Source organism: Fusarium fujikuroi, chromosome FFUJ_chr02, assembly GCF_900079805.1.
Source record: "Fusarium fujikuroi IMI 58289 draft genome, chromosome FFUJ_chr02".
NCBI lineage: Eukaryota > Fungi > Ascomycota > Sordariomycetes > Hypocreales > Nectriaceae > Fusarium > Fusarium fujikuroi.
Genome location: NC_036623.1, coordinates 1,664,937 through 1,689,324, shown reverse-complemented (window position 1 = coordinate 1,689,324; position 24,388 = coordinate 1,664,937). Strand labels below are relative to the sequence as shown.

Below are 24,388 nucleotides of genomic sequence, written 5' to 3'. Positions count from 1 at the left end.
ACGGGTATTTTTCGTTGATAGTGATCCTGTGACGGACCAGAATTGCAGCCCTGTGGCAGGACAGTTTCTGCCACTCCTCCATAGCCCTGACTTTAGATGGCTGGGAACAAGTCTGGGACGGAACTCTGTATCATGGGCCAGTGTGATTATTGAAGAATATTCATCATTATTTGAAGAATATTTGTCTTTTTATGGTAGCCCTTAAGACTAGATGCTTCTATGATAGTTAGTTTCTTGATGAAATTCTCAAGTGAAGCAAAACCAGAGCTTGGTGTTTTTTTTCACATTCCTCATGAGGCTGGGACTGACAAGATGGTCGCTGACATTGCCACACTACAGACAATGACTGGTCATCATGAACAAAATGCTTGTTGTTCTAGAGAGGCTGTGGCTAGGGCAAACGGAACCCTGACGGAGTTGCACTACTTGCCCCGGCAGAGAATCCGGTGAGACTTTGGGGCATGAGTAGGTACAATATGGTACTTCTGATGCCTTTCTTGAAAGGTGCTGTGTGTTTCGCTCTGTTGCAACAATGTAGCAGCTGACAGCTGGTATTTTCACACAGCCTGTTTGAGCTTACAACCCTTCGCCACACCTTGTGTAGACTCCACCAAACTCTCAATTTCGTCATGTTTCTTGGTGGCAATGGCACTAATTCATGAATCAAATTTTCAACAATATCTATCACCGAGGATATGGCCAAATTTTTACGTTTGATATCAGTAATTCCACTATCATGAATGGTTCTTTGCTGAGATCCACCTTCACAATGCCCTGTCTGTCAACACAAAGATAGAAGTTAAACTGAACAAAACTGAAATACCCTTGTTAGAAAGCCCTTGGAGAAGGCTAGCACTTAGACAAGTGTCCTCTGGCGGGACATCTGGCAGTGACCCGACAGGCTGGACGTGGAGTTCCGGCTTCTCCCACGAAGTCTCAACGCTAACGGAAGAAGACAGACTTTGACCAATAGAAGCTCATTAAATCAACATTTAAGACAGGGAGGGCTGGACAAAAAGCACCGGTTTGTTCTCGCCCTGGCCACCATTAGAGATCGAAGAGTTGGTGGCTGATTAGTCAATAACTCTCGAGACCCTTGGCCCTGGCCGTCGACGAAGTCGATGATGGATGCATGTTCTGAGAATTCTGGTCTAGAAAACGGTTCCGCTCCTCGCTAAAATCGTCACTTACGGGTCAGACCAAGGGTCGCGTGCGAAGAAGGGTCCGTCAATGCGGATGCACTTTTTAAATAAAATGGCAGAAACTAAGAAAATGGCTACATAGGAAGTATTTACTGTACGTAGGCAGGTAGGTGATTATGTAGTTCAGCTACGGATGATATGATTTATGTTCTCTGATGATCCTCCACAGAAAAAGCAATTGATGAGATCGACAAAGTACAAAAATACCACATACATATAAAGCAAGGAAGAAAAAACTTTCATGACCGGACGAGAGGGAGTTTTCAAAATTCGATGAAAGCTGATTGGTCGAGCCGAGCCAATATCAAGCTCTTCCAACGGGTTCTCCAAACGCCAGGACCAAGTGGTCTTGGTGCTCACAGCGCTGAATGTTCTGCTCATAGATGGATACATTATGCGAGCGGTGGGAATTCAAGCATCTATCGTTTCTAGGATCAATGATCGGTGTGAATGCGCGTGTAATAGACTAAGCAGTATGAATCGTTGCCACATGCATTAGATCCCCCCGCAAACAAAATGGTTGCATTCTTCTGTGTGTTTGTCACTCGCTTGTTCACCTGAAGCTCAACTCGTCACCTGGAAGCTTTGCCTCCGGAGGTTCTAGGGAGCTTCAGTGAGTAAGAGAAAAAGAGACGGGACGGGATGGAGATAACTTTGTTTACAGGTCCCAAGGCCCAAGCCTTGAGTCATTCCAGAACCTGCTTCTGTCCCCGATAAAGTCCAGGCACCCACAAGCTGGAAGAGCACACTTTAACCCCTGTCGACACCCACAGAAGAGCCACTGCGGAGTCTGGATAGGCCGCATCCAACAACGACCCGAACTCCGCGCCCCGACAAGGCCGCTATGGCCGCGCAGCCATCATCGATAGGTACTTGTAGCTACAGAGGTGTCCAAGTACCTTGTAGCGATAACAGACCGTGGAGGAAGCTCCTTCAGTGGATAGTTGACCGTAACAAGGTCCGTTGTGAGGGCTCCAGCGAGTGTTTCCCCACACTGACTCTTGTAAGCTGCCTCTTGACGCATACATTTTTCTACGTAACTGGGCAACTTTGGCAGTAAAAGTGTCGCCAGGGTATCCACTCCACTGCACCTCAGGCAAAGAGAAAAAAAGGCAGCCACTCCCCCGACCCTAAGGTCCGGGACCATGTCGAATATTCACCCTCGTCTTCCATCCCATCCATCCATTTCTAACACCCGAGGACAAGACAACCAACCCCAGACGACTTAATTTTTTCCCTCGTCTCTTTTTTCGATCTGATCTTTTCTCATTTCTTCACACATTCCCTCCCCCTTCATAATTATTCTATCAATCTGGTCTGCGCGTTTGTTTGACGGCGTCCTTGCTGTCAAATGAACCTGCAATTGATATTTCCTCTTTTTTTCTAATGTAAGTGCCACCTCAAAGTCCCATTGTCGCGTTTTGTTGGTTCACCACACACCACTGTTCCTCCACGCCTCCCCAGATCGCATGGCCCGACACAGATCTCATAATCGTTCCACTGCACTCCAGGTTTGGCATTGCTCAGGCACAATGTCAATGGCAGTCGAATTTACTTGAGACGCATCGTGATCACTCCCCTGATTGTTCTTGTTACTGACGTAGAGGTTCTATAGTCTCCTCTCATCCCCCCTGGGTGGTTTCTAAATGCCCACATACTCCAGCCTTTACTCGAATTTCGTCCGTCAAGGATCAACATTCGCAAAGTCTATCACAACACACGGTTACGCTCAATCCGTTGTTGCTGCCGCTCACCCTCACGTTCTCAACTCTCAGAACCGACCTAGCTTTGTACGACGAAAGACCAACCGACTTGGTCGCTTCTCCAACCTTCAGCTTCATTCTGCCTTCCACACTGAGCGCACAGCATCTTCGGGCCTCCCGTCTGTTGAGCATCGCCCCGCCCAGAACCATGGAGGTTTAGACGCGTACTTCGAGGCCCTACAGCACCAGCAGGCCACCGGTGAAATCGATTCCGAATGGACCCAATTCGATTTTCAGAAGAGCATCGAATGGAAGCCAACTCCTGCTTCCATTCTTACCAAGGACCAGGGACTTTCTAAAGATGTTCTTGAGGAGGCTTTGATTGAGGATGCTGAGGTCAAATCGAACCTGTCGATTGAGGATCAGGCAGCTCTTGCGCATATCGATGCTGCGCTCGAGAGGGAGATCGAGGTACGGAGCCTGCAGGAAGCAGCTGAGAATGCAGCTTCTGAAGGACGACCCGTGTCTAGTCTTGGCTTCAAGTCACGATCTCCAGCGGTTTCCAGGTCACAAACTCCAGCAAGTGTCGCTCGCAGCTTCACTCCTCCTGTGGACCCCCAGTCCCTATCTTACGCCGACCATCTTCACAAGCTAGCTGAGAATGGCCGATACGTTGAAATTCCCGCAGTCTTTGAGGCAATGCTGGCGACTGGCGTGCAGCCTATCGCTGGGGCCTACAATGCTCTCCTCCTGTCGGCTATACATATCCCCATGAAGAAGATCGAGATTGTATCCAAGGCCCTCGACGTTTATGCCGACATGCTTAGGAGGAAGGCTTCACCAGATGCCGAGACTTTTAACATTCTCGTTGGGCTCCTGGCATCCCGATGCCTCGAGGTCGCTGAGCTGAAGGCTACCTTGGAGGCCAAGCGAGTTCGGTTTGGTGGCATGGACCAGGTTGGCCAATTCATGCTTGCGTCTCATGAACTCGAGCATGCCATTCTTTGCGAGGACGACCGTCTCGATCTTGCAATCCAGCTGTTCGACACTTCAGTTAACACTGATGCCGCCAACTTCACCGCCGAGACTTACCACCAGCTTATTACGGCCTGTGCCAAAGACGGACGCGTCGATGACATGCTGCGTCTTTATGAGCACATGGAGGGAAGTCAAATCGTCCCTTATGCTGCTTTGTTTCCTACCATGATCACTGCTTTCGCCTCGTCCGGAGATCTGGTCAGTGCTGTCGAATGCTACAACGAATACCGCAACCTCGCCATTGCCCACGACGATGGAGAGACCACTCTCAACGACCGACTCGATGCTGAGGTTTATGCCGCGGTCATCAATGCCTACGTGGTCACTGATAAGATTGAAGGCGCCATGAAATTCTTTCAGAAGATCGTCGACCAATACGGCGTCCGCGCTGCTGATATTAAGGATGCTTTGATCACTACCGGTTTCGTCAAGGGTTTAATTACCCGTGGTATCTACCAGGAGGCTTTAGAATGGGCTCGGTCCGTCGCGGATGAAGCTCGTGCCAAGGCTATGAGTGAGATTGCAACTATTGCTGCCGACAAGGGCGATACAGACACCGCAGTCGCCGCCTACAGTGCCATGCCTCCTTACGTGGACGATTTGATTACTCCCGCGACCGCTCTCCTCGCTATGAATGTCCGCCAGACCGATGTTGTCGGTGCTTCCAAGTACTGGCAAGTCCTATGCAACCCCGGTGTGCAGGTGGATCTTACTTTCATCGAGCCTACAGCTATGTATGCAGTGGCCATGATTGGATCTGGCCAAGTTGCCGAGGGATTGGCACAGTCCGAGATGATGTTCCAGCGTATTCGCGACTCTGTTTCTCAGACCCAACCTCATCTTGTCGAAGAGGTCGATGAGGGAGTCGAATTCGTGACTCGATTCATGGAGACTCGTGGCATCCCTGATCCCCGTGAGGTTCCTTCTCACGTTGCCAGTTTTCAGCCGATGACCGCTTCTGCTTACCTGTCGACTCCTGCAGTTTCCACCTTCGAGGATACCTACGACCCTTACGCCCACAACACCGACTTCAAGGGATCCTCCCTTATTGCGGACGATCTTGAGGGCAACCATGGTCGTAAGGGACCTCGTCTTAGTGAGGCACTGAACCGATTCCGCAACATTCGACGTGCTGGCCGACATCCTCGTTACATTACCTACGCCAAGCTTATTTCTGCTGCTGCTCGTGATGGCAAGTTCGATCTTTGCCATGACATTCTTAGCATGGCTCGCACTGATATGCCAATCATGCCCCAGTATGCTGTTGTTCGTTATGGATGGTCTAGCATTCTTGACGCCATGGTCGGCGCTTGTCTGACCGTGGGTAACCGTGGACGAGCTGAGCAATTTCACCAGGAGCTGTTGGAAATCGGCGCTAGCCCTTCTGCCAACACTTTCGGTCTCTACATCACCACCCTGAAGGATTCGACTAAGACTTTTGACGAGGCTTCCGAAGCTGTCCGTATCTTCCACCGGGCGAAGGCTGAAGGTGTCGAACCCAGCTCATTCTTGTATAACGCTCTCATTGGTAAGCTCGGAAAGGCTCGCCGCATCGACGACTGCCTCTTCTATTTTGCTGAGATGAGAGCTCTTGGAATCAAACCTACATCGGTCACCTATGGTACCATTGTCAATGCACTCTGCCGAGTCAGTGATGAGAAGTTTGCTGAAACACTGTTCGATGAGATGGAGGCGATGCCCAACTACAAGGCTCGTCCTGCTCCTTACAACAGTATGATGCAATTCTTCCTGACCACAAAGCGAGACAAGACAAAGGTCTTGGCTTACTACGAGCGCATGAAGGCCAAGGGCATTGCCCCTACCGCCCATACCTATAAGCTTCTGGTCGATACTCATGCTACTCTTGATCCTGTTGACATGGATGCTGCCGAGGAGGTTCTCGGTATGATTCGTGCCTCTGGTCAACGCGTTGAGTCTGTTCACTATGCTTCTCTCATTCACGCTAGGGGATGTGTCCTCCACGACATGGAAGGTGCCATGAAGATGTTTGATTCTGTTGTCAAGGAGTCTCTTGTTCCCATTAGTGCCAGCTTGTATCAAGCCCTGTTTGAGGCCATGGTTGCCAACCACCAGGTTGCTGCTTCTGAGCCTGTGCTTGCTCACATGCGAAGCAAGGGCGTGGAACTAACTCCTTACATCGCCAACACTTTGATTCACGGCTGGGCTGCTGAGAAGAAGATTGACAAAGCTCAAGGTATCTACGATGCTGTTGGCCGAGAGAAGCGCGAACCTAGCACATACGAGGCTATGACCCGCGCTTATCTGGCTGTTGAGCAGCGAGAGGAGGCCAAGGGCGTTGTCGGTGAGATGCTCACCCGCGGTTACCCCAGTGCCGTCGTTAACAAGGTCCTGGAGCTTCTTGGCGGAGGACATGACGTTTCGGAATAGACGACTGTTACGATCTGGGATTCGTGATGAGAGTGTGGTAATGTTCATTTAATGTTGGCGTAATTTGTTTGATACCCTATTATACTGGTTGGAAGGCGGGATTGGGTTGGGATGGGTTGGGCTGGTTGTCTTTATACAGGGAAGGCATTTTTATGAAATGTCATACTCGAGAGGTTCTGGATCTTCTTGGGCCCTGGAAAGGGACGGCGTTTGGGAATCAAAATGGGACTTACGTGGAGCGTTTGCCTCTGAATGATTGAGTTTAGGGGCCGAACGTTCCCTGGATAGATCATCACCACTCCAAGAAAGGGAAATCGTTATATTACATTACATTTCAGCAGCATAGAGGGACCAAAAGAGCCAGGGAACAGGGCCAGCTGTGAGGAGAGATGAAGGCCAAGAAGAGAATTGGTCCAAGGAAAAGCAGAGCATGTGGTCCTGCTGCTTGTACCACCAATACAATACAAGAAACGAAGAAATGACAATTTTGTCATCAAACAAAGCTGTCCTTGTAGTGATGCGATTTGAGCATATGAAGTTTTGGTGGTTGTGTCCAAAGGTGCCATATCCTGACTGGGACACGCAGTAACATGAGACTTTTATCATTTGACTGCATGACGTCTAATAATTGGCATCATCACGATGCTGTTGGTGTTCTTTTGGTTGGAACTCTGATGAACTCTGCTGTTATTGGGTGATTGTCTGTCTTGTGGCTATGAATAGCTCACAGTGTTAAAATCGCAAACACTGTACAGTCTAGAAATGAGGCCCCGCTGGGGTTTAATGATTCTCTCATCCGTTGGGTTGCGTTGCTCATGCATTCAAAGTAAGGAGCTTACTCACGACTGAGAGAGTGACTGTTTGCATTGTCTGTTGCTCAACCAAACCACCTGAATATTTAACGTCTCTCATTTTTTGACCATTTAAGGCTTCTTATATAAATATCACATATACAATGACCCTCCACCACCCCACCATCGCTGTCTCAGCTCCCGGCAAGGTCTTCCTCGCTGGCGGATATCTCGTACTGGACCAGGAGTACACGGCTTTTGTATTCGGCCTCGACGCTCGTATCAATATTATTGCTGGGGACATTCATACGACTGCTGGCGTTCAGCTCACTGAGATTGTGGTTGATAGTCCGCAATTCCTCGAGGCTCAATGGCGGTATGGTTATCACCTGGCTGGTGAGGGAGGAGGTATCAAAGTTACCCAGTTGCAGGTGTAAGTGACTTTTTCTCCATATGAATGAGTGAATAATGTGAGGCTGTGTCCCTGCCGATGAAACTGGATGAGATACCAGTCCTCAAAGCGATAGATGAAATCATCACATAAGCAAGGCCAACTCCTCACAGGAATCTTTATCTTATACGCAATTACTTCATCTTACTCACTTATCAGTAGCGGAGCACAAATCAATCCCAATCCCTTCGTGGAGACAACTCTCAGCTATGCACTCACCTACATCGACCGAGTGGCCAAGCATCGTCCTAGTCACAGCATGGCCTCCGCTCGTCTCATCATTCTCGCAGACAATGATTACTACTCGCACTCTGAATCCGAGAGCACACGTCAAGGGCGCTTTGCCAAGTTCCCCGTGACCTTGGGAGATGCTAATAAGACGGGTCTTGGCTCATCTGCTGCTCTCGTCACCTCACTAACTGCTGCCCTCCTGGCTCACTACCTACCAGAAGACCTCTTCAATCTTCAGTCTGACCAGGGCAAGAGGACGCTTCACAACCTGGCTCAGGCTGCCCATTGTGCTGCGCAAGGTAAGGTCGGTTCGGGATTCGACGTTGCAACCGCTGTCTACGGGTCTTGCAGATACAGACGTTTCTCTCCCGAGACACTGTCTTCAATTCCCGAGCCCGGTGCGGCCGGATTCGCAGACGCGTTGGTCAAGCTCGTCGACGGCGAGTCTGCTTGGGATGTAGAGGTTCTCAAGGATGCAGTGATCATGCCCAAGGGCGTTGTTCTGCGTATGTGCGATGTGGACTGTGGAAGCAAGACGGTTGGCATGGTCAAGAAGGTCCTCAAGTGGAGGTCATCGAATCCAGAAGAGTCAAAGAAGCTTTGGGACGAGCTCCAGAAGCGCAATGAGCAGTTAATTGCTACTCTCAATGCCGGGGACGTCGAGAATCTGCCGGGGAAGATCACCGCTGTTCGAGAGCTGATTAGACAAATGGGTAGCGCCAGCGACGTCCCCATCGAGCCCGAAAGCCAGACAGAGCTCCTCAACGCCCTCAGCACCGTTGAAGGGGTCTACGGCGGTGTCGTCCCCGGTGCGGGCGGCTACGATGCCCTAGCTCTCCTGATGAAGGATGATGAGGAGACGAAGCAGCGAGTTGGGGAGTTCCTGGACAAGTGGGCTAAGGAGAAGGGTACAAAGGTCAAGCTACTAGGCGTTAAGGGGGAGATGGAGGGAGTCCGCACCGAGAGTCTGGACGTGTACGCCGGTTGGATCTAAAAGATTAGCAGTAATCTAGAATATAGTAGCGAGAAGCGAGGATGGACGCATGCGTGCATGTATGCATGTCTTAGACCTTCAAATGAAACAACATGTCACTCTCCCCGTCAACGACATTGTTCCGTTCACATTCCTAACAGAGACTGGTACAGCTTAGCACAAAACCCTTAATTTAGGGGTATCGGCGGGAGAAGTTGAGAGCAGTAATGTCGGTGAAAGAATTAATCAGATTAGATTACGCCGGGTATGATGATATTCTGTAATGTTGCCTTTGCCGTTGCCGTTCCCGTGGTCCCGTAGATGCCCAATTCTCCATGATCCGCCCAATTTCGTTACCGTTCCATTCCAATCCATTCCATGTGTATCGTCCAGCTGTTCCTTTCCATAGACCCAATCCAGTGTTGTGTTTCCTTTCTTAAGACGCCCCTGATAAAACCTCTAATAGCGGTAAAAAACAATAGTAATGGTTAGTGTCCGTACTCGATCAGTGGAGGCTGTCGGTGGACGAAAGAGAAGTGGATGTTGGGGCAGTCTTGATGGGTGGTCGGACTGGATGGGAGAAGAGGCTCGAGGTTGAACAGGGTGAGCGAGGGGCGGTAGGGCTGGGAGGGTCTGCGATGCCAATTCGACTGGCGGCGGCTTGTTCTCGAAGCATAGAGAGTCTTTGTACTGTTAGTTATCAATCTTGTAGTGGTTGAACAAGTATTGGCTTACTGCTCCTCTGAGACTCCTGGGAGGTTGACTGGGTTCTTTTCGAAGCCAAAAGGTGCAGACTGAAAGATAGAGGGTTAGCCAAGAACAAGATGGTTTGATAGTATAGACATGACATACAATCTCCATGTGGCGCTTTTCCTTACGGCGTCGTTGGCGAACCATTGTTTGGACACGCTCGCACAGCGTCTGGAAGTCATCCGAGATATGCATCTTTGAAGATCGAAGTCGATTAAAGGGAAGATTAAAGCACCGAGGATCACGTCTCTCGGAAGGATAAACGGCAACGGATCCCATCAAGACGACTTTGAGGGTTGAAAGGGTTCTTATATAGAAAGAGCCCCAAAAAGTTGGTTGGTTTGCAGTTATAGTAGTTGTGAGTGAGTATGTGGAGAGTTGTTCTAGAGTTGGGGAAGAAGCAAAGATGGAACGAGGCAAGCCGAGATGAGGTTTAAAAGAAGGGTTGGGAGACAAGAGGCTGACTGAAAAAGGTACGAGATTGGAATTCTTGTATGAGAGAGAGGAAAAGGCGGGAAATTAAAAAAGAAGCCTCGTTTTTTTCTTTAAATTCACGGTCTAGAGGAGGACAAAGAAGTGGATGTCAGATGGGGAAAGGCATGTATGTGGCTCTTTAGTGGTGGTGTAGGAGAACGAGCGAGTGAGTGGTTGGTGGAGTTAAACTCTGGTATGTTTTTGATACAAAGAGGATCATCCGAGTCTCAGGTACGAAGAGAGAGTTGAGGTATGTAAGGCAGATAAGATGGGGAGGGGACGAGGTTGAGAGGAGAGAATGTGTATAAGTGAAAGACAGTCAAGTCAGTCTGGAGGTTGGTCTGTAATAAGCCTCACAGGACAGGACAGGACAGGACAGTTAATGAAGGAAAGGAATGTGATGGTTAGAGAGATGTAACAGCACAAGAACGGAACAAGAAATTAGCAAGAGGAGGATATGTACATTTGTATTAATTAAATATACGAGACTGAACAAAGGGAAACCAAAAAAAAAGGAAAATTACCTATCCAAGAGATGACTGCAGATGCAGACAACACATGCAACACAACGCACACTTGCATGCAAGCACGCACGCACGCACGTACACACACACAGTGAAAACAGGCAAATCAGCAGTGACAAACCGCCCTGAACCGTCTAAGCGCCAGGGGTCAACGCTACGCTGCCGTTTCCTTCTGGAATGTATCCAAGTCACTGGAATTCCAGCGTCTCGGGTCCTGTGCAAACCCGCCACCAACAACCTATAGTACTGGACTACAGCACCTAATTTTGGGGCCAGGGGAGGGTGAATGTCTCAGCTGAACGACGCTGCATGGGTGCGACGGGATAGTAGAGCAGAGCAGAGCACAGGAAAAAAAGGGCCGCAAGGAGAACCTAACGTGGGAGACTATATCGAGACTAACGTAAAAGTGAGTGGCATTTTACCATAGTAGAGACGAGAAAGTGCACGGTTGCAATTAAATCATGTCCTTTGTGTGGGATTTATTGCCTCTGATAAATTACGTCCATGTACAAGGGGGTCGAATATCATATACTCAATGCCTCTCGCGTGGCGCCCCAAGCCTAATCTCGTGCAACACCAACAAAGGGAGGCGGGAAAAGTCGCCAACTCAATCCAGGGCGAGGAAATAAAACAGTTATTGAATAGCTTCAGCAGTTTTCTCCTCTGTTACTTCGTTAGTCACTTTACCATCAGTGACTAGGTACCTAAGTAAATTACCCGTACAAGGCCACGTAGTGTCAGTTGTCGCAGATTGTTCTACTCACCGTAGAGATTACCGAATGCAGCAATCCCTCATCAACTCAACATTCCCCAGAACGACCAAAACGTGCCTCTTTTTGTCTTGGTCGCCCGTTATCGAAAACGTCTCGTCTCACCCGCTTCTGCCCTGCTCTGCTCTGCCCTGCCCGCCTCGCCAGGGGAGACACTTCCCAGAGACAGTCGCTAAGAGAAATGATGTGCACTCAAACCACGGTACTCCGTTCTTAATCATGGCAGTATCAGATTGTTTGCAGCGAGTGTTTGATTCATGTCAACACAGACCGTCGTCTCATTATTCAGAGTCAGTCACCTTGACCGGGTTCGATCAACAATGGCGACCTCTCTATCTAGTTTAGTTTGGGTAGTCCTTCAGGTGGTAGCTCTTGAGCTTCACAAACTGATCAAATCCAAACTTGCTGAGTGTCTGTCCCTTGCCTGAGTTCTTCCAGCCAGTCCATGCCAGATCCTATTGTCGGTCAGTCAGTAATCACGTAATGCAGAGACCCTTTGTGCTTGGACCAGAAAACGTACCGGTGCCGGATAATCGCATCTGTTGACAAATACAGTGCCGGCTTCCACATGCTCGGCAAGCTGGTATCCTTTGTCTGTGTCCTTGGTCCAGATGCTGGCTGTCAGACCAAACTCGCTGTCGTTCATGTACTTGACGGCCTCGCTGTCATCCTTGACCTTCATAACAGGAACTGTATCTTTTTGTCAGCAAACCGTCTTTAAACTGTCGTCGGAGATCTTTACTAATTGGGGCAAACGACTCCTCAGTCATGACCCGCATGCTGTGGTTGACGCCAGTCAGAAGGGTGGGTTTCACAAAGTTACCCTTGGTAGGAGGGTTGCTGAAAGTCTCGTTTTCGGGAGTGGCATCCTTGGCACCACTGTCGACGGCATCCTTAACATGTTCCTCGGCAGTCTGCTTTGATCGCTTCGAAACGACAGGTCCCAGCTGAGTCTCCTTGTTAAAGGGATCGCCGAGCTTGTAGCTCTTGAGCACCTTTTGCACGGCCTCAACAAACTGATCGTGAATCTTCTCATCCACATACACACGCTCGATAGAGCAGCAGCTCTGGCCAGAGTTGAAGATGGCACCGTCAACAATCTCTGCAGCAGCCCAATCAACATCCACATCTGATCGAACATATGCTGGGTCCTTGCCACCCAACTCCAGACCGACATTTACAATGCGGTCAGACGCAGCTTGTTGCACAGCGAGACCTCCAGCGACAGAGCCGGTGAAACAAACTAGGGCGATCTTGGGATCGCGCACAATGGTCTCCATAAGAGTGGGAGAGCCGCAGTGGAAGTACTGGCAAACGCCATCAGGCAAGCCCGCCTCCTTTAGGAGATCGGTAACCCGTTCCACGATGGTAGGTGTCTGAGGTGAGGGCTTGAGGATTACACTGCAGCCTGCAAGAAGAGCGGGAATGAGAGAGTTGACCAGAATAAGGTAAGGGTACTGTGCAGAGTCAGCAACGATGCTTCTGGTCCAGCGGGACGAGGCCAGCACTTACGTTCCACGCAAAGATGATGAGTACAGGTCCGACAGGGACCTTTCGGATGAAACGCTTGAAGCCCTTCTCGGGCTCGCCGTCGGTGTCCTTGAGGGCCTCATCACTAATCTTGAGGAGGTATTCACCTCTCTTGACAGCTGTGGCGACCTCTCCCGGTGTGTAAGAGATGGGGCGGCCCATCTGAACGGTCAACTCTTCACCGAGCTCATCCTTCTTAGCCAAGAGGCCATCAAGGAACTTGCGAACAATAGCTTGACGCTCCTTCAGCGTTGTCTTGCGATAGCTCTGGAAAGCCTCAGTGGCGACCTTGGGGAGAGACTCAAGGTCAGCTTGAGAGGCGCCATTCCTGGTAAGGATGGGCTCGTTTGTGTTTGGGGAGATTGTGGTGATGACTTCGAGAGACATTGTGTGGTATAATTAGGTATGTGTGAGGAAGAGTAGTGAGATTGTAGTGACAGATCGTGGACGAGGTTATATCTTTGTAGCTGGCCACTTTTTTGAAGTGCAAGTGGAGTATATGAGATGCCTGGTCATGACGGGAGCGAACTGTACGTGTAGGTACTTGTACTTTCTATCGTCCATGACGGACGGCGGTTGGCGGCTCGCGGCTCGCGGTGCTTCAGTTGCCCCACGTATTGGATACCGACCAACATAGCCCGAACTCGGCGGCTTCAACCCCGCTACAATTTGATAAGACATGATACATAATTTAGTTGGGAATATCTAGTGATCCCATGATACTACCGGTATCAAGATATCGAGACCCGAATTAAGTCTATTCTCACTCTCAAGAACAGTCATGACCATAACGATACGAAGCCCCATGATAAGACTTTGTTTCATATGAGCTTAGACGACAAAGGTTTTGGATGCCAAGTACATTGGGGTGAACGTTTTAAGTCAATTCGACTACCGCACAGAGCTAAGTACTGTACTGGGCACACGTAGTTCACATCAAGCATCATGCTTCCAGAAATACCATGCCTTTACATCAAATGGTACTATTCCTTAACCTGCTGTAACGCTCTTCTCGAACAATTCTTCCCCCAAAGCCTCTTATCAGTGACGTCGTTGGCTACCCCTCCAAATCACATGACCGTCTCCAACTCAACCTCAGATCCCTGCAGTCTAGCGCGGCGACAGCTTATCTTATCAGCAAGGGACTACTTTTTTTTGACATTGGATTCTCCAGCCTCACATTGGACACAGCTCAAGCTCAGTGCTGCCAATTGCATTCATCATGGCACCCGAAACCAAAAACGACTTTCTCGATACAGCCGATAGCGACGAGGAGAACGATGTTGGCTACAATTCTGAGGATGATGATATGAAAAAGGGTGGCCGAGGCGCCAAGCGACGGAAACTTGACTCGGACGACGAAGATGATCTGGGTAGCGATATCGAGCGCGATGCCAGCGACGACGAGGACGATCCGGCTGGAAAGGATGTAGAGAAAATAGAAAAGGAAGAGGAGGGGGATGACAAACCGGAAAAGCCAAAGCGCAAGTTAAAAGACACAACTCCGACAGAGCTGCCCGATGTCACAAGGACATTGACAAAGAAGAACCTCGTCGCCTCCGAAGCCGCCATCAAGAAGTCAGGCGTCGTCTACCTCTCCCGTATACCACCTTTCATGAAGCCCGCCAAGCTGCGCTCTCTCCTCGAACCCTACGGCACCATCAATCGCATCTTCCTCGCCCCTGAAGACCCAGCCTCACATGCTCGTCGCGTTCGCGCTGGAGGTAACAAGAAGCGATCTTACACCGAAGGATGGGTCGAGTTCACAAAAAAGAAGGACGCCAAGGCTGTATGCGATCTTCTCAACGCACGCACCATTGGTGGCAAGAAGGGGAGCTACTACCACGACGATTTATGGAATCTTCTATACCTCAAGGGTTTCAAATGGCACAACCTCACAGAACAGATCGCTGCTGAGAACGCTGAGCGCGCTAGCCGCATGAGAGCCGAGATCAGCAAGTCGACAAAGGAGAACAAGGAGTTTGTCAGGAACGTGGAGAAGGCAAAGATGCTGGACGGTATGGAAGCCAAGGCAAAGGCCAAGAAGAGGAAGGCAGATGGCGATGGCGATCGAGAGGGAGAGGACTCGGTGCGACAAGTCAAGAGATCGTTCAAGCAAGTTCCTCTGGCGAAGAAGAAGACGGAAGTGGAAGACCAACCAGCCGAGGTGACGAGGGTACTGAGCAAGATTTTCTGATCTGTATAGCCGTTATTATTTTGCACTTTTGTCTATAATACCTGATTTGATCAAAACCACGACTTTTGAAAATATATAATCCATTCAAGGCCATCCAATGATTGGCGTGACCCAAATCTCATGGAGCCAAGTGGACCCTGAACTTTATGACTCTTGAGGAAAGAATGCCACTTGACTTGCATTTTCCATTTTTTTGCCCCGCGCCTGCAAAAAATATCCTTTCTGCAACCGATAAGCGCTTATCAAGCGGCGGCGAACCAAATTCTCCCACTCTAGGATTTCCAAGAGTCACTGAACATCATTCATTTCCACCCAGGCAACACCATCAAATTTCACACGACATCGTTGCCCAGCATGTCGATGGATCTGGATGATCAGCCTATCTCTATAGCCCCTGCCTCTCAGCAGCAGGGCGCTGCTACGTGAGTCTTGATCTTACTTCACCACCCCGCACTCGTTCTGTCTCTTGGGCGCAATACTAACTTGAGCCCCTTCAGTATTCTCTGCTGCAACTGTGGTGCCCCGATCGATGGAACCGCCTCCAGCGGCGCTCTCTGCTACGACTGTATCAAGCTCACGGTCGACATTTCCCAAGGCGTCCAGCGAGAGGCGACGCTCAACTTCTGCCGAGACTGCGACCGATGGCTCATGCCCCCCAACAGCTGGATCGTTGCCGCCCCCGAATCCCGCGAATTGTTAGCCATGTGCCTCAAGAAACTTCGAGGTTTGAACAAAGTCCGTATCGTGGACGCGAGCTTTATCTGGACTGAGCCTCACTCGCGACGAGTCAAGGTCAAGATCACAATCCAGGATTCCGTCCAAGATGGTATGCTGCTTCAGCAGAGTTTCGAGGTTGTGTATGTGGTGGCGTACCAGCAGTGCCCTGAGTGTGCCAAGTCGTACACTGCCAACGTTTGGCGGGCTGCTGTCCAAGTTCGTCAAAAGGTCCTTCACAAGCGAACTTTCCTCTTCCTCGAGCAGCTTATTATGAAGCACGGCGCACACAAAGATACACTCAACATTCGGGAGGCCAAGGATGGTATCGACTTCTTCTTCGCCCAAAAGAACCAGGCTGAGAAGTTCATCGACTTCCTCAACTCTGTGGTGCCTGTCAAGGTGAAGGCGTCGCAGGAACTCATCTCTCACGATACCCATACCTCCAAGTCGTCGTACAAGTTCACGTATTCGGCCGAGCTGGTGCCTATATGTAAAGACGACTTGGTCGCTCTGCCCATCAAGATGGCCAAGCAAAGCGGCAATATTTCACCTCTCCTCCTCTGCCACAAGATCGGTACCTCTGTGTACCTGTTGGATCCTCAGACTCTTCAGACTTGCGATATCAGCTCACCAATCTATTGGAGAGCTCCTTTCCTATCTCTCACTGATACACATGAACTCGTTGAGTTCATTGTCATGGATATCGACCGCACAGCAACCCAGAAGGGCAAATGGACGCTTGCCGAAGCCACAGTCGCTCGTGCCTCAGATCTTGGTTCAAATGACCGAACATACTTCACAAGGACTCACTTGGGTCGACTCCTCCAGCCCGGTGATTCTGCTATGGGTTACCTGCTGGCCGGAACCGTTTTTAACAACACCGAATATGAGAAGATCGAGAGCTCCAACACATACTCATCGAGAATCCCTGACGTGGTGCTAGTCAAGAAGCACTATCCCCGCCGCAGAAAGAACCGGAAGAGAAACTGGCAGCTCAAGCGTATGGACAAGGACGAGGGCGAGCTTCTTCCCAAGAAGGCAGACCAAGAACGCTTGGATCAAGAGTACGAGCAGTTCTTGCGAGATGTCGAGGAAGACGAGGAGCTCCGTGCTACGCTCGCCCTGTATAAAGCTAAGAAGAGAGCCGAGGAGGAGATGAGTGTGGCTGAGACTGAAGAGGATGATGAGGCACCTCACGTTGATATGAATGAGTTGCTGGATGACTTTGATGAGCTTACAATGGAGGATCGGCCAATGCAAGAATAGGGCTTACATGAATGAAAAGAACTGATTTGATTTCCAAGCAATAAGACTCTGTTGGACCACTGTGTTGAGATTTCGTGATAGTGAATGTGCTCAGATGAATGAAGGAATATCGTCGAGTGATGGTTTAGAAGGTGTTTTCTCTTCGGTTCTGCGGAACTGTTCCCTTGACTTCTGACGCTGAAGTCTTCGTTTGTTGATCCCAAAAGGATCGTCGTCATCGATGTCTTCTTCAATGTCTCGGCTTTTGGTTACCTTACGTGCTTCGCTCCCCCCAGGTACTGTTGTTGGTCGCTTAACGCTAGAGCCCGGCCTCGAAGTTGTGCTCATAGCTGACTTCAGTGTGCGAGGAGTACTAAACGCCGTCCGTGGAGTTGATCGTGGCATTACTGGACTGGATGTATGGGTCGTCCGTGCTGCCTTTGTAGCTGCAGTGCGCGAAGGCGTAGCCAGATCCAAGTCATTTCCATCGTCAGTCTCATCGTCATCGCCCAAAGGCATCTGCCTCTTCTTTGCTGAAGATGAATTGGACCCTTGCTTTAATCGTAGCGGACTAATCTTCTGTGAATTGAAACCCGCTGAAGCTCTCGTTGCTGCGGTATCAGCTAGACCTGTTGATATCCACTTGTGCTCCTTTCTGGGACTCTCCATGAGACCTTGCAGACTTGACCCTACGTAAGGGGAGTCCTTCTTCTCATTTGCGTCAGTACCTAAGAGCTTGCGTTGTTTGGCTTTGCGGCGAACGTCCTCCTGGCGATGTCTTGTAAGAAGGGTTGGCGCGCCGATTTCAGGCCTTTCAATTTCACGGATTGTGTCTGCGTTTTGGTGTTTAGCCAAATTCTTCAAACGGTTGTATTCAGAAGTATGAATGTGAAGTGTGAATTGGTGAGCCATGTTGACGAACTCGTCTTCCACTATGCGATATCTGTCATCGTGGTCGAGACCTGGTCTCATGAATCTGAGTCTGGTTAGCTTTTGGTATGAGTGTGAGTTTGGTAGTGAGACGGACCTTTCTTTAGGTGGCTCTGGTGGAGGCGAGGTTGAAGGACTGCGTGTGGCATCTGCATGATATTGTCGGTTTCTTTGCGGTTTTGATGAAAGTGTTGAGTCTGGAATACCTTCTGCCTCTATCACGCGCTCGCGACGCGGTTTCTTACGGGAAGCTGAGGCTGTGCCTGGACAGGGCGCTCGTGATGGTGTGGGTAGTGGACTGTCCAACTTCACTGGAGTTTTCCTTTCAGGGCCCGAAGCAGTCGAGGAAGTCTTCCATGGTAGTTTTCTGCCCATGGCTGAAGTTCATTATTGGTGAGGTTGAGAGTGTAGCTGGATAGTTATGAGTGGTGGGGGTTGCTACTTTAGGCAGCGCAGTTGAGCTAAACGAGAGCTACCTTGCACTTATACCATCAAACTCAAATGGAGTAAGAGAGCATACGACTCAACATCTCTCATAAAATTTAGATATCAGCAGCAGTAATAGTCAGGTTAAGCAAGCTCGTATATTGTTTCTCCTTCTTATTAGCCTGTAAAATGGAAGAGATGCAAGATCGCCTTTGCCAGTGAAAGAGACAGAATGTTTCTCACTTTACATAGACAAGTAGGTTGATCTAACGACGCCAGAAAACAATGCTGGAGCAAGACTGATACAAACGTCTAAACGCGCTTGTCTGTTTTCTCATAACACTTTGTTAAATCAGAGGCTGAATGTGTGCCATGTTAGACAAGCATGCTAGAAAACCAATGCTGTTTGCCTCAGCATTGCCCATATACATTCTTTTTTCAATCTGCTTGCTGTATCGAGCACTCCTCTATCGCATATATAAAAGAGAGAATTGTTCACGATAGCTTCCTGTAATGTTTTCTCAAGTAAATCAGCATGAAGGCTAGACCCTACCGCTCAATCTTTGTTATACTTAACGCAATCTGAAAATATCTAAGCCTATAACTTATTACCGAATATCTGAATGATGTATATGAGCAACAAATCACCGTATTTTGTTATCTGGCATACTATTAGGAAGATGTGGTATGACAGAGACTTGTAAGTCGCATAGGTGCGCTCTAACTCCTGCAAATGAAGGGGCCAATATAACTTTGGAGTCTCTTCAGGATGGATAAAGCTCTAATCATCCTGGATCTGTCTTGAACCACACGGCCCTTATCATAGGGCACGGCAAGCTATTCTGTAGGGCGAGTATGCTGTTAGCTGTAGTCGTTAATCTTTATCAAGATTGTGACCGCCCACTGAAGCCCATATCATTCCAAGAGTGGATTACCAGGTTAGAAAAAGCCGCCTGCCTTAAGTCAGTTTCTCAATTCTTGTATAATCTGAAGCCACTCATCGTTCCTGTTTAATACCCTTAAGCACATATTTCATTGCGGCGGCACCAAGTGTATGCTATGCGGTGGCAGCTCTGTCTAAACACTACCCAACGCGGCTAAATGGCCATCTTGATGATTCCTCAGCTAGCTCCCTAGAAGCTTAACTACCTAGAAATCGGATTCCCAATTCTGCATGTCTAGCCGAACTCTAGACTGGCCAAGGTATCTAGAAACAAGGCCCAGATAACGAAACGGTCATGTGCCCTACGCCATTCCTCTCACCGGACTATTTCCATCTTGACCATATCCATACGCAAGGTACATCCTCAATTGCGAGACCTAACTAACGTTTCTCTTACCCCATGATATGGATCCCAAACCCTTTCCCTTACTCCAGGACTGGCACACACACACACCCTCCCCCGGTATCGGACAAATCCCGTCGATAGTCTCGAGATTCCCCAAGTTCCTCAATGTACCTTTTGGCTGACCCGCTGCAGTGGATACGCAATTGTGTAATAGCCCAAGGCATGATTCACAGTTTTTGACTCTACGATACAATTGCTTCAGTTAACTTCGTGATACTCGGGGCTTGCCGGGGCTCTGTATGGATTCTATGTTGTAAAGCTGCCTGTCTCATGACATAAGGGAAACTGAGCAAACAGCAAGTTATTGCAGACCTCAGCTTTTCTTCAAGACGTGCTCACCGTTTCCCTAGTCAATGCATCGCTTCGAGACTCCGTCTCCACCGTCAAAAACTTCCCTTCCGCCGGTTTCCCCCATATCTTTTCTTTCATGACTGACCTTGGACGGTATCAAGGAATTGGTTACTACACGCCCCCCCTGGTCCCCGGACAAGCGAGCGGCTCCCATGCGGGGAAAGGATAAAAATTGCATCGCGACATGCGGGGGTGGACTCTCCATGAAAAAATACCAGACAGTTTCTTTTTTCTTCCCCAGACGGGAGATAGTGGCAGGGGAGAAAGGGAGTGCGCGGCAATTCCCTTCCCCTTCCCATACCCTCCCTTCACGGTGAATCGGCGTCTCGACACCGCGCGCCGCCGATAGATACCACTGAAGCCCGGAGAACACATAGAGAAAGACTGCAGCCTTCTACCCCGAGACCGCGAGGTTTCCCCGAGTTCTATCTTATGGAGGTCGCCCAGCCTCTTCTTGTCGAGTTGTTCTGCGGGATCCTCGTGCTTGCGTCCGTTTATGGTTACTGCTACAGCAAGAATAGTAATTTTACCTAATTAAGCAGGAAGTTTCTGTTTTTCCAAGGTGAGAGGCGGGCCAATCACAGACTCGTATTGGATATCGCATATCGCCCTTCTTTAAGCGGCATCAAGGTGTTCATGCTATCTGCGGGTCAAGGTCTGGCGTACACCAAGATAGCACCATCGATCAATGATAACCAAAGGAAGTACGCTATCTTGAGCTCTGTCCTACTGCATCGTCATCACACGACATCACTTATAGAAAGATAGATGGAACCAAGTAGATGAGTATGCAAATGCATTGGCTTGCAGTCAAGGTATATTAAAAGCTGTCAACAGCATGCATAAACGAAGATAGTCCAGTGCTTTTTGCAAAGTCTCCTTCATGATAGGTGCGATGATAATGGTAAAAGCTGTAATCCCAACGCCGAGTTTCTTCCAGGGTCTTGTATTCGACCACGTCCCATGACTTTCATACCAAACACTCAACTTCTACCTCAATCTATACAGATCTAAGCAGACTCCCTTACTACCTTGTCGACAGCCTTGGCAAAGTAGTCGACATTGTTGTCGTTGAGGCCAGCCATGCTGATACGACCGTTCTTGGTCATGTAGATGTGGAATTCTTCTCGGAGCTTCATCACTTGTGACTCGCTCAGACCAGTGAAGCTGAACATGCCGATCTGATCCGTGATGTGGTTCCAGGTTCCAGGGGTCTGGAGCTCCTCAAGCTTGGCTCGTAGAGTATCGCGCATGCTAATGATGCGGCCTGACATTGTGCGCAGGTTCTCTTCCCACTCGGCGAAGAGGTCGCGATCGTTGAGAACAGTGCTGACGATGCGAGCACCATACAAGGGAGGGTTGGAAATCTCGGAGCGCTGGAGAATAGCTAGTTGGGAGCCGATACGAGTGATTGTGTTGGAGGCATCACCGGCGGGGGCGGTAACGGCGTGGAAGCAGCCGGCACGCTCGCCATAGAGACCAAAGTTCTTGGCGAAACTCTGGGCAACAACAAGCTCGAAGCCCTGCTCGACAAAGTATCGGATAGCCCAGGCATCGCGGACGAGATCACCAGAGGCAAAGCCTTGGTAAGCAGTATCAAAGAAGGGGAAGTGGTTTCGCTCCTTCATGAGAGCAGCAATCTCAGTCCATTGCTCTTGGGTAGGGTCAACGCCAGTGGGGTTATGTGCGCAAGCATGAAGAACGAAGACAGATCCCTCAGGAGCAGACTTGAGAGTCTGCTTGAAGCCCTCGAAATCAAGACCCTTGGTCTCCTTGTGGAAATAAGGGTAGGTATCAATTGAGTGGCCGACGTTCTTGAAGATTTGGTGGTGATTCGCCCAGGTGGGATTTGACAGGTAGACTGTGCGGTTGCCCTTGTAGAACCTGGCTAGGAAGAGAGCACCCAAGTGCACGGCACCGGTACCAGAGATTGTCTGCAATGTCGTTGAGCGCTTCTCCGAGATGGCAGCGGAGTCAGCGCCAAAGACCAGCTCGGCGGCCTTGGATGTGAAGCTGGCAATACCCGCGATCGGGGCATACTCGTGGTTGAGCTCAGGGTCGTTTCGGAGGATCTCATCAGCCTGTGACGCGCGTGGGGTTAGCTCAAATTCCAAGACTCAAGGTTTGCGCGCAAGTCGTGGCGGCGGGGCTGTTGGGGCATGTTGTGACGCATATTTGCATGAAAAGGACCCGGGCAGCGCATTGTGCAAAGCTGCTGACCCCATGACCCGAAAATCGCAATGATGGGAGGGTTATGAGGCAGACTGGAGCTTGAACGGATCCGCCTCAGAAGCACCATCCGGGTTAGGGGAATGCTTGAAGAGCAATGCGTTCGTGGAGCGCAATGCAAGTGAAGGTGATCTGGGGTTTTGAGGCTTGAAAGGTTATGCGACTGAGGGAGGATGGCCGGCAATGCCGTGAAGGGGGAAATGCAGCGAGGTGTACAAGAGTATCATACCTTCTTAACGACTGGCAACACCCAGGGCTTTGCGTTCTCGTCTCTGTAAGCACCGATACCCTAGACGATGGGAAAGCATAGGTTAGCAAGAGCAGTAATACTTTGGAGACCCTTGAGAAGAAAAGGTTGTGTTGGAGGGGCTTCTACTTACAAGATCGATCTTGTTGGGGCTGTTGTCGGCCTTGTAAGCTCGTGCAAGACCAAAGAGAGGGTCTTCAGGAGCCTGGGGCACGACTTCGGCAGGGAAATTTGTAGTAGAAACCATTTTGGGCGAGATGTGACGAACGATGGAGTTGAGACGAGAGATGGAGGAAGATGAAGAAGAGGTCGGCGCCGTTTTATTATCAGTCGAGCTTGAGCTTGAGGTGCTGCTGCCAGACTGAGTCTGACGGGGTGTACTCAGTGACGGTGTCATAGTGGGCTGCGGCCCTGAGGATTTTCGATTTAGGGGGGGTTAAGGAAGTAAGGAAGAGGGGGCCTTGGGGTCCTGCGGCGCCGTGTCCGGTGGTCTGGGTGGAACCAGGGGGGTGTATCTCTTAGGTCGGTGGACTTGCGGGTGAATGCGAAAGAGCCTGAGCCCAGGTGAACTGAGGTGAGAGGCCCCTGTAGGAGTGTGCGTCTTTGGGGAAAACAAAAAAGGTACCTAACAGCAACTTTTGTCAGTAAGTTACAGAACGCCAGTTATTAATAAATGGCTGTTTTGGGTAATGAATTGACGAGGAAATGTTTCAATTCGCCTCCGAGACGTCTCTCAACACTCTTCCCGTGTAAGAGACTCGGGACTCGAGACTATCATTGCTGCGAGGCACTTGTCCCTCACAGAGCCCAACGATTCTTATCTCAGGAACTCAGTGGTCTCTGTCCGGGCAAAAGCACTGAATGAATATCCACATGGCCCCATGGCTATGACTGTTGCGTAAACCAGATTCTGGCCTGATGCAATTGGTCATGTCCCCCTAGACACCTCGCTGCAGGCGGGCAAATAGGGCACCGTTATTCCGGGCCACTGGAGCTCTCGGGGGAAGGGCATGCCGCCCGATGCCAAACAGAGGTAGAAGGTGGGCTGAGCTCACCGGGACAGCTTTCGCGGTGGGCTCTTTTGCTGCTTGTTGATGCTATCGTTGCATGGGTAGGGAGAAGAGAAGGTTAGGTTCAGTACCGGACAGGTACAGAGCAGAACCGCAAACCACTTGTGCTTGTGTTCCTCTCCAGGGGGTGCGTCTGTGGGTTGACTGAGACTCGAGCTCAACTCGCGACCCCAACAGGGACAGGCCTAATGGACCAAGGGCAAACATAGGAAACTTCCTCTTGCGTTTGTGAAGAAATTGACAACTCACCTTTGAAGCTGTTGTACCTTTGTGGTTCTTGGAGTTTCCTCGCCCTTTTCCCAGACGATCCCAACGGGTAGCTGGTCTGTTTGAAGCTGTTTCGTATATAAATAGGCTTGGTCTTCGATGCCTGAGCAGGCGATGATAACAGTCGAAGAATGGTGCTTCGTGACGGTCGGACTCGAAAGCTTGTGCGGTTCAAATTGAGACGCAGTACGAATCTGTGATAGGATTGAATATGCGACAGTACAGCTGTTGAACTTGCGCAGAGATCGTGAAACGGTTGACAATGAAATCGTCAGTTGTAGAAAGTTGTGATCGGGCCTTTAAACTATGCTCGCCGCAGAATTTCAATAACTATGGTTATCTCTTCCTTGGATTGCGACAATCTAATCTTTTATGCTTTGCCCTCAAACAGGTATGTATACCGAAATCACTTCCCGAGCTTGTGAAAAAGCTTGTGAAGCTCCATCACGTCAATACCAGAGCTCCCCGTTGTAATCGCCTGCCGATACCTAGGCCTGTGAGCGTCACCTCGGCT

At 49.8% G+C, this 24,388-nt stretch overlaps 8 protein-coding genes; 4 read left to right on the top strand and 4 right to left on the bottom strand.

The window, feature by feature from the left end:
- Positions 1-2,848: 2,848 nt before the first annotated feature.
- FFUJ_04759 (PPR repeat-containing protein) lies at positions 2,849-6,352 on the top strand (the record flags this gene model as incomplete). The annotated part of the gene is made up of 1 exon (XM_023571916.1): positions 2,849-6,352. One exon carries the CDS (start codon positions 2,849-2,851, stop codon positions 6,350-6,352), a length of 3,504 nt encoding a protein of 1,167 aa, XP_023426141.1.
- A 955-nt stretch (positions 6,353-7,307) lies between these two features.
- FFUJ_04760 (related to phosphomevalonate kinase) lies at positions 7,308-8,819 on the top strand (the record flags this gene model as incomplete). XM_023571915.1 has 2 exons in its annotated part: positions 7,308-7,576; positions 7,757-8,819. 2 exons carry the CDS (start codon positions 7,308-7,310, stop codon positions 8,817-8,819), a joined length of 1,332 nt encoding a protein of 443 aa, XP_023426140.1.
- A 484-nt stretch (positions 8,820-9,303) lies between these two features.
- Positions 9,304-9,743, bottom strand: FFUJ_04761 (uncharacterized protein; the record flags this gene model as incomplete). XM_023571914.1 has 3 exons in its annotated part: positions 9,304-9,481; positions 9,534-9,592; positions 9,651-9,743. The coding sequence occupies 3 exons, from the start codon at positions 9,741-9,743 to the stop codon at positions 9,304-9,306; spliced, it is 330 nt and encodes a 109-aa protein (XP_023426139.1).
- A 1,914-nt stretch (positions 9,744-11,657) lies between these two features.
- FFUJ_04762 (related to aldehyde dehydrogenase) lies at positions 11,658-13,233 on the bottom strand (the record flags this gene model as incomplete). XM_023571913.1 has 4 exons in its annotated part: positions 11,658-11,771; positions 11,837-12,006; positions 12,059-12,773; positions 12,829-13,233. 4 exons carry the CDS (start codon positions 13,231-13,233, stop codon positions 11,658-11,660), a joined length of 1,404 nt encoding a protein of 467 aa, XP_023426138.1.
- An 835-nt stretch (positions 13,234-14,068) lies between these two features.
- Positions 14,069-15,043, top strand: FFUJ_04763 (probable Pre-rRNA-processing protein ESF2; the record flags this gene model as incomplete). Its single annotated transcript, XM_023571912.1, has 1 exon — positions 14,069-15,043. One exon carries the CDS (start codon positions 14,069-14,071, stop codon positions 15,041-15,043), a length of 975 nt encoding a protein of 324 aa, XP_023426137.1.
- Positions 15,044-15,397: 354 nt separating this feature from the next.
- Positions 15,398-17,026, top strand: FFUJ_04764 (probable nuclear export sequence-containing nonribosomal protein; the record flags this gene model as incomplete). XM_023571911.1 has 2 exons in its annotated part: positions 15,398-15,465; positions 15,541-17,026. 2 exons carry the CDS (start codon positions 15,398-15,400, stop codon positions 17,024-17,026), a joined length of 1,554 nt encoding a protein of 517 aa, XP_023426136.1.
- Positions 17,027-17,116: 90 nt separating this feature from the next.
- On the bottom strand, positions 17,117-18,310 carry FFUJ_04765 (uncharacterized protein; the record flags this gene model as incomplete). XM_023571910.1 has 2 exons in its annotated part: positions 17,117-17,981; positions 18,033-18,310. The coding sequence occupies 2 exons, from the start codon at positions 18,308-18,310 to the stop codon at positions 17,117-17,119; spliced, it is 1,143 nt and encodes a 380-aa protein (XP_023426135.1).
- A 2,761-nt stretch (positions 18,311-21,071) lies between these two features.
- Positions 21,072-22,934, bottom strand: FFUJ_04766 (probable aspartate aminotransferase, cytoplasmic; the record flags this gene model as incomplete). XM_023571909.1 has 3 exons in its annotated part: positions 21,072-22,142; positions 22,520-22,579; positions 22,671-22,934. The coding sequence occupies 3 exons, from the start codon at positions 22,932-22,934 to the stop codon at positions 21,072-21,074; spliced, it is 1,395 nt and encodes a 464-aa protein (XP_023426134.1).
- Between the last annotated feature and the right edge of the window lie 1,454 nt (positions 22,935-24,388).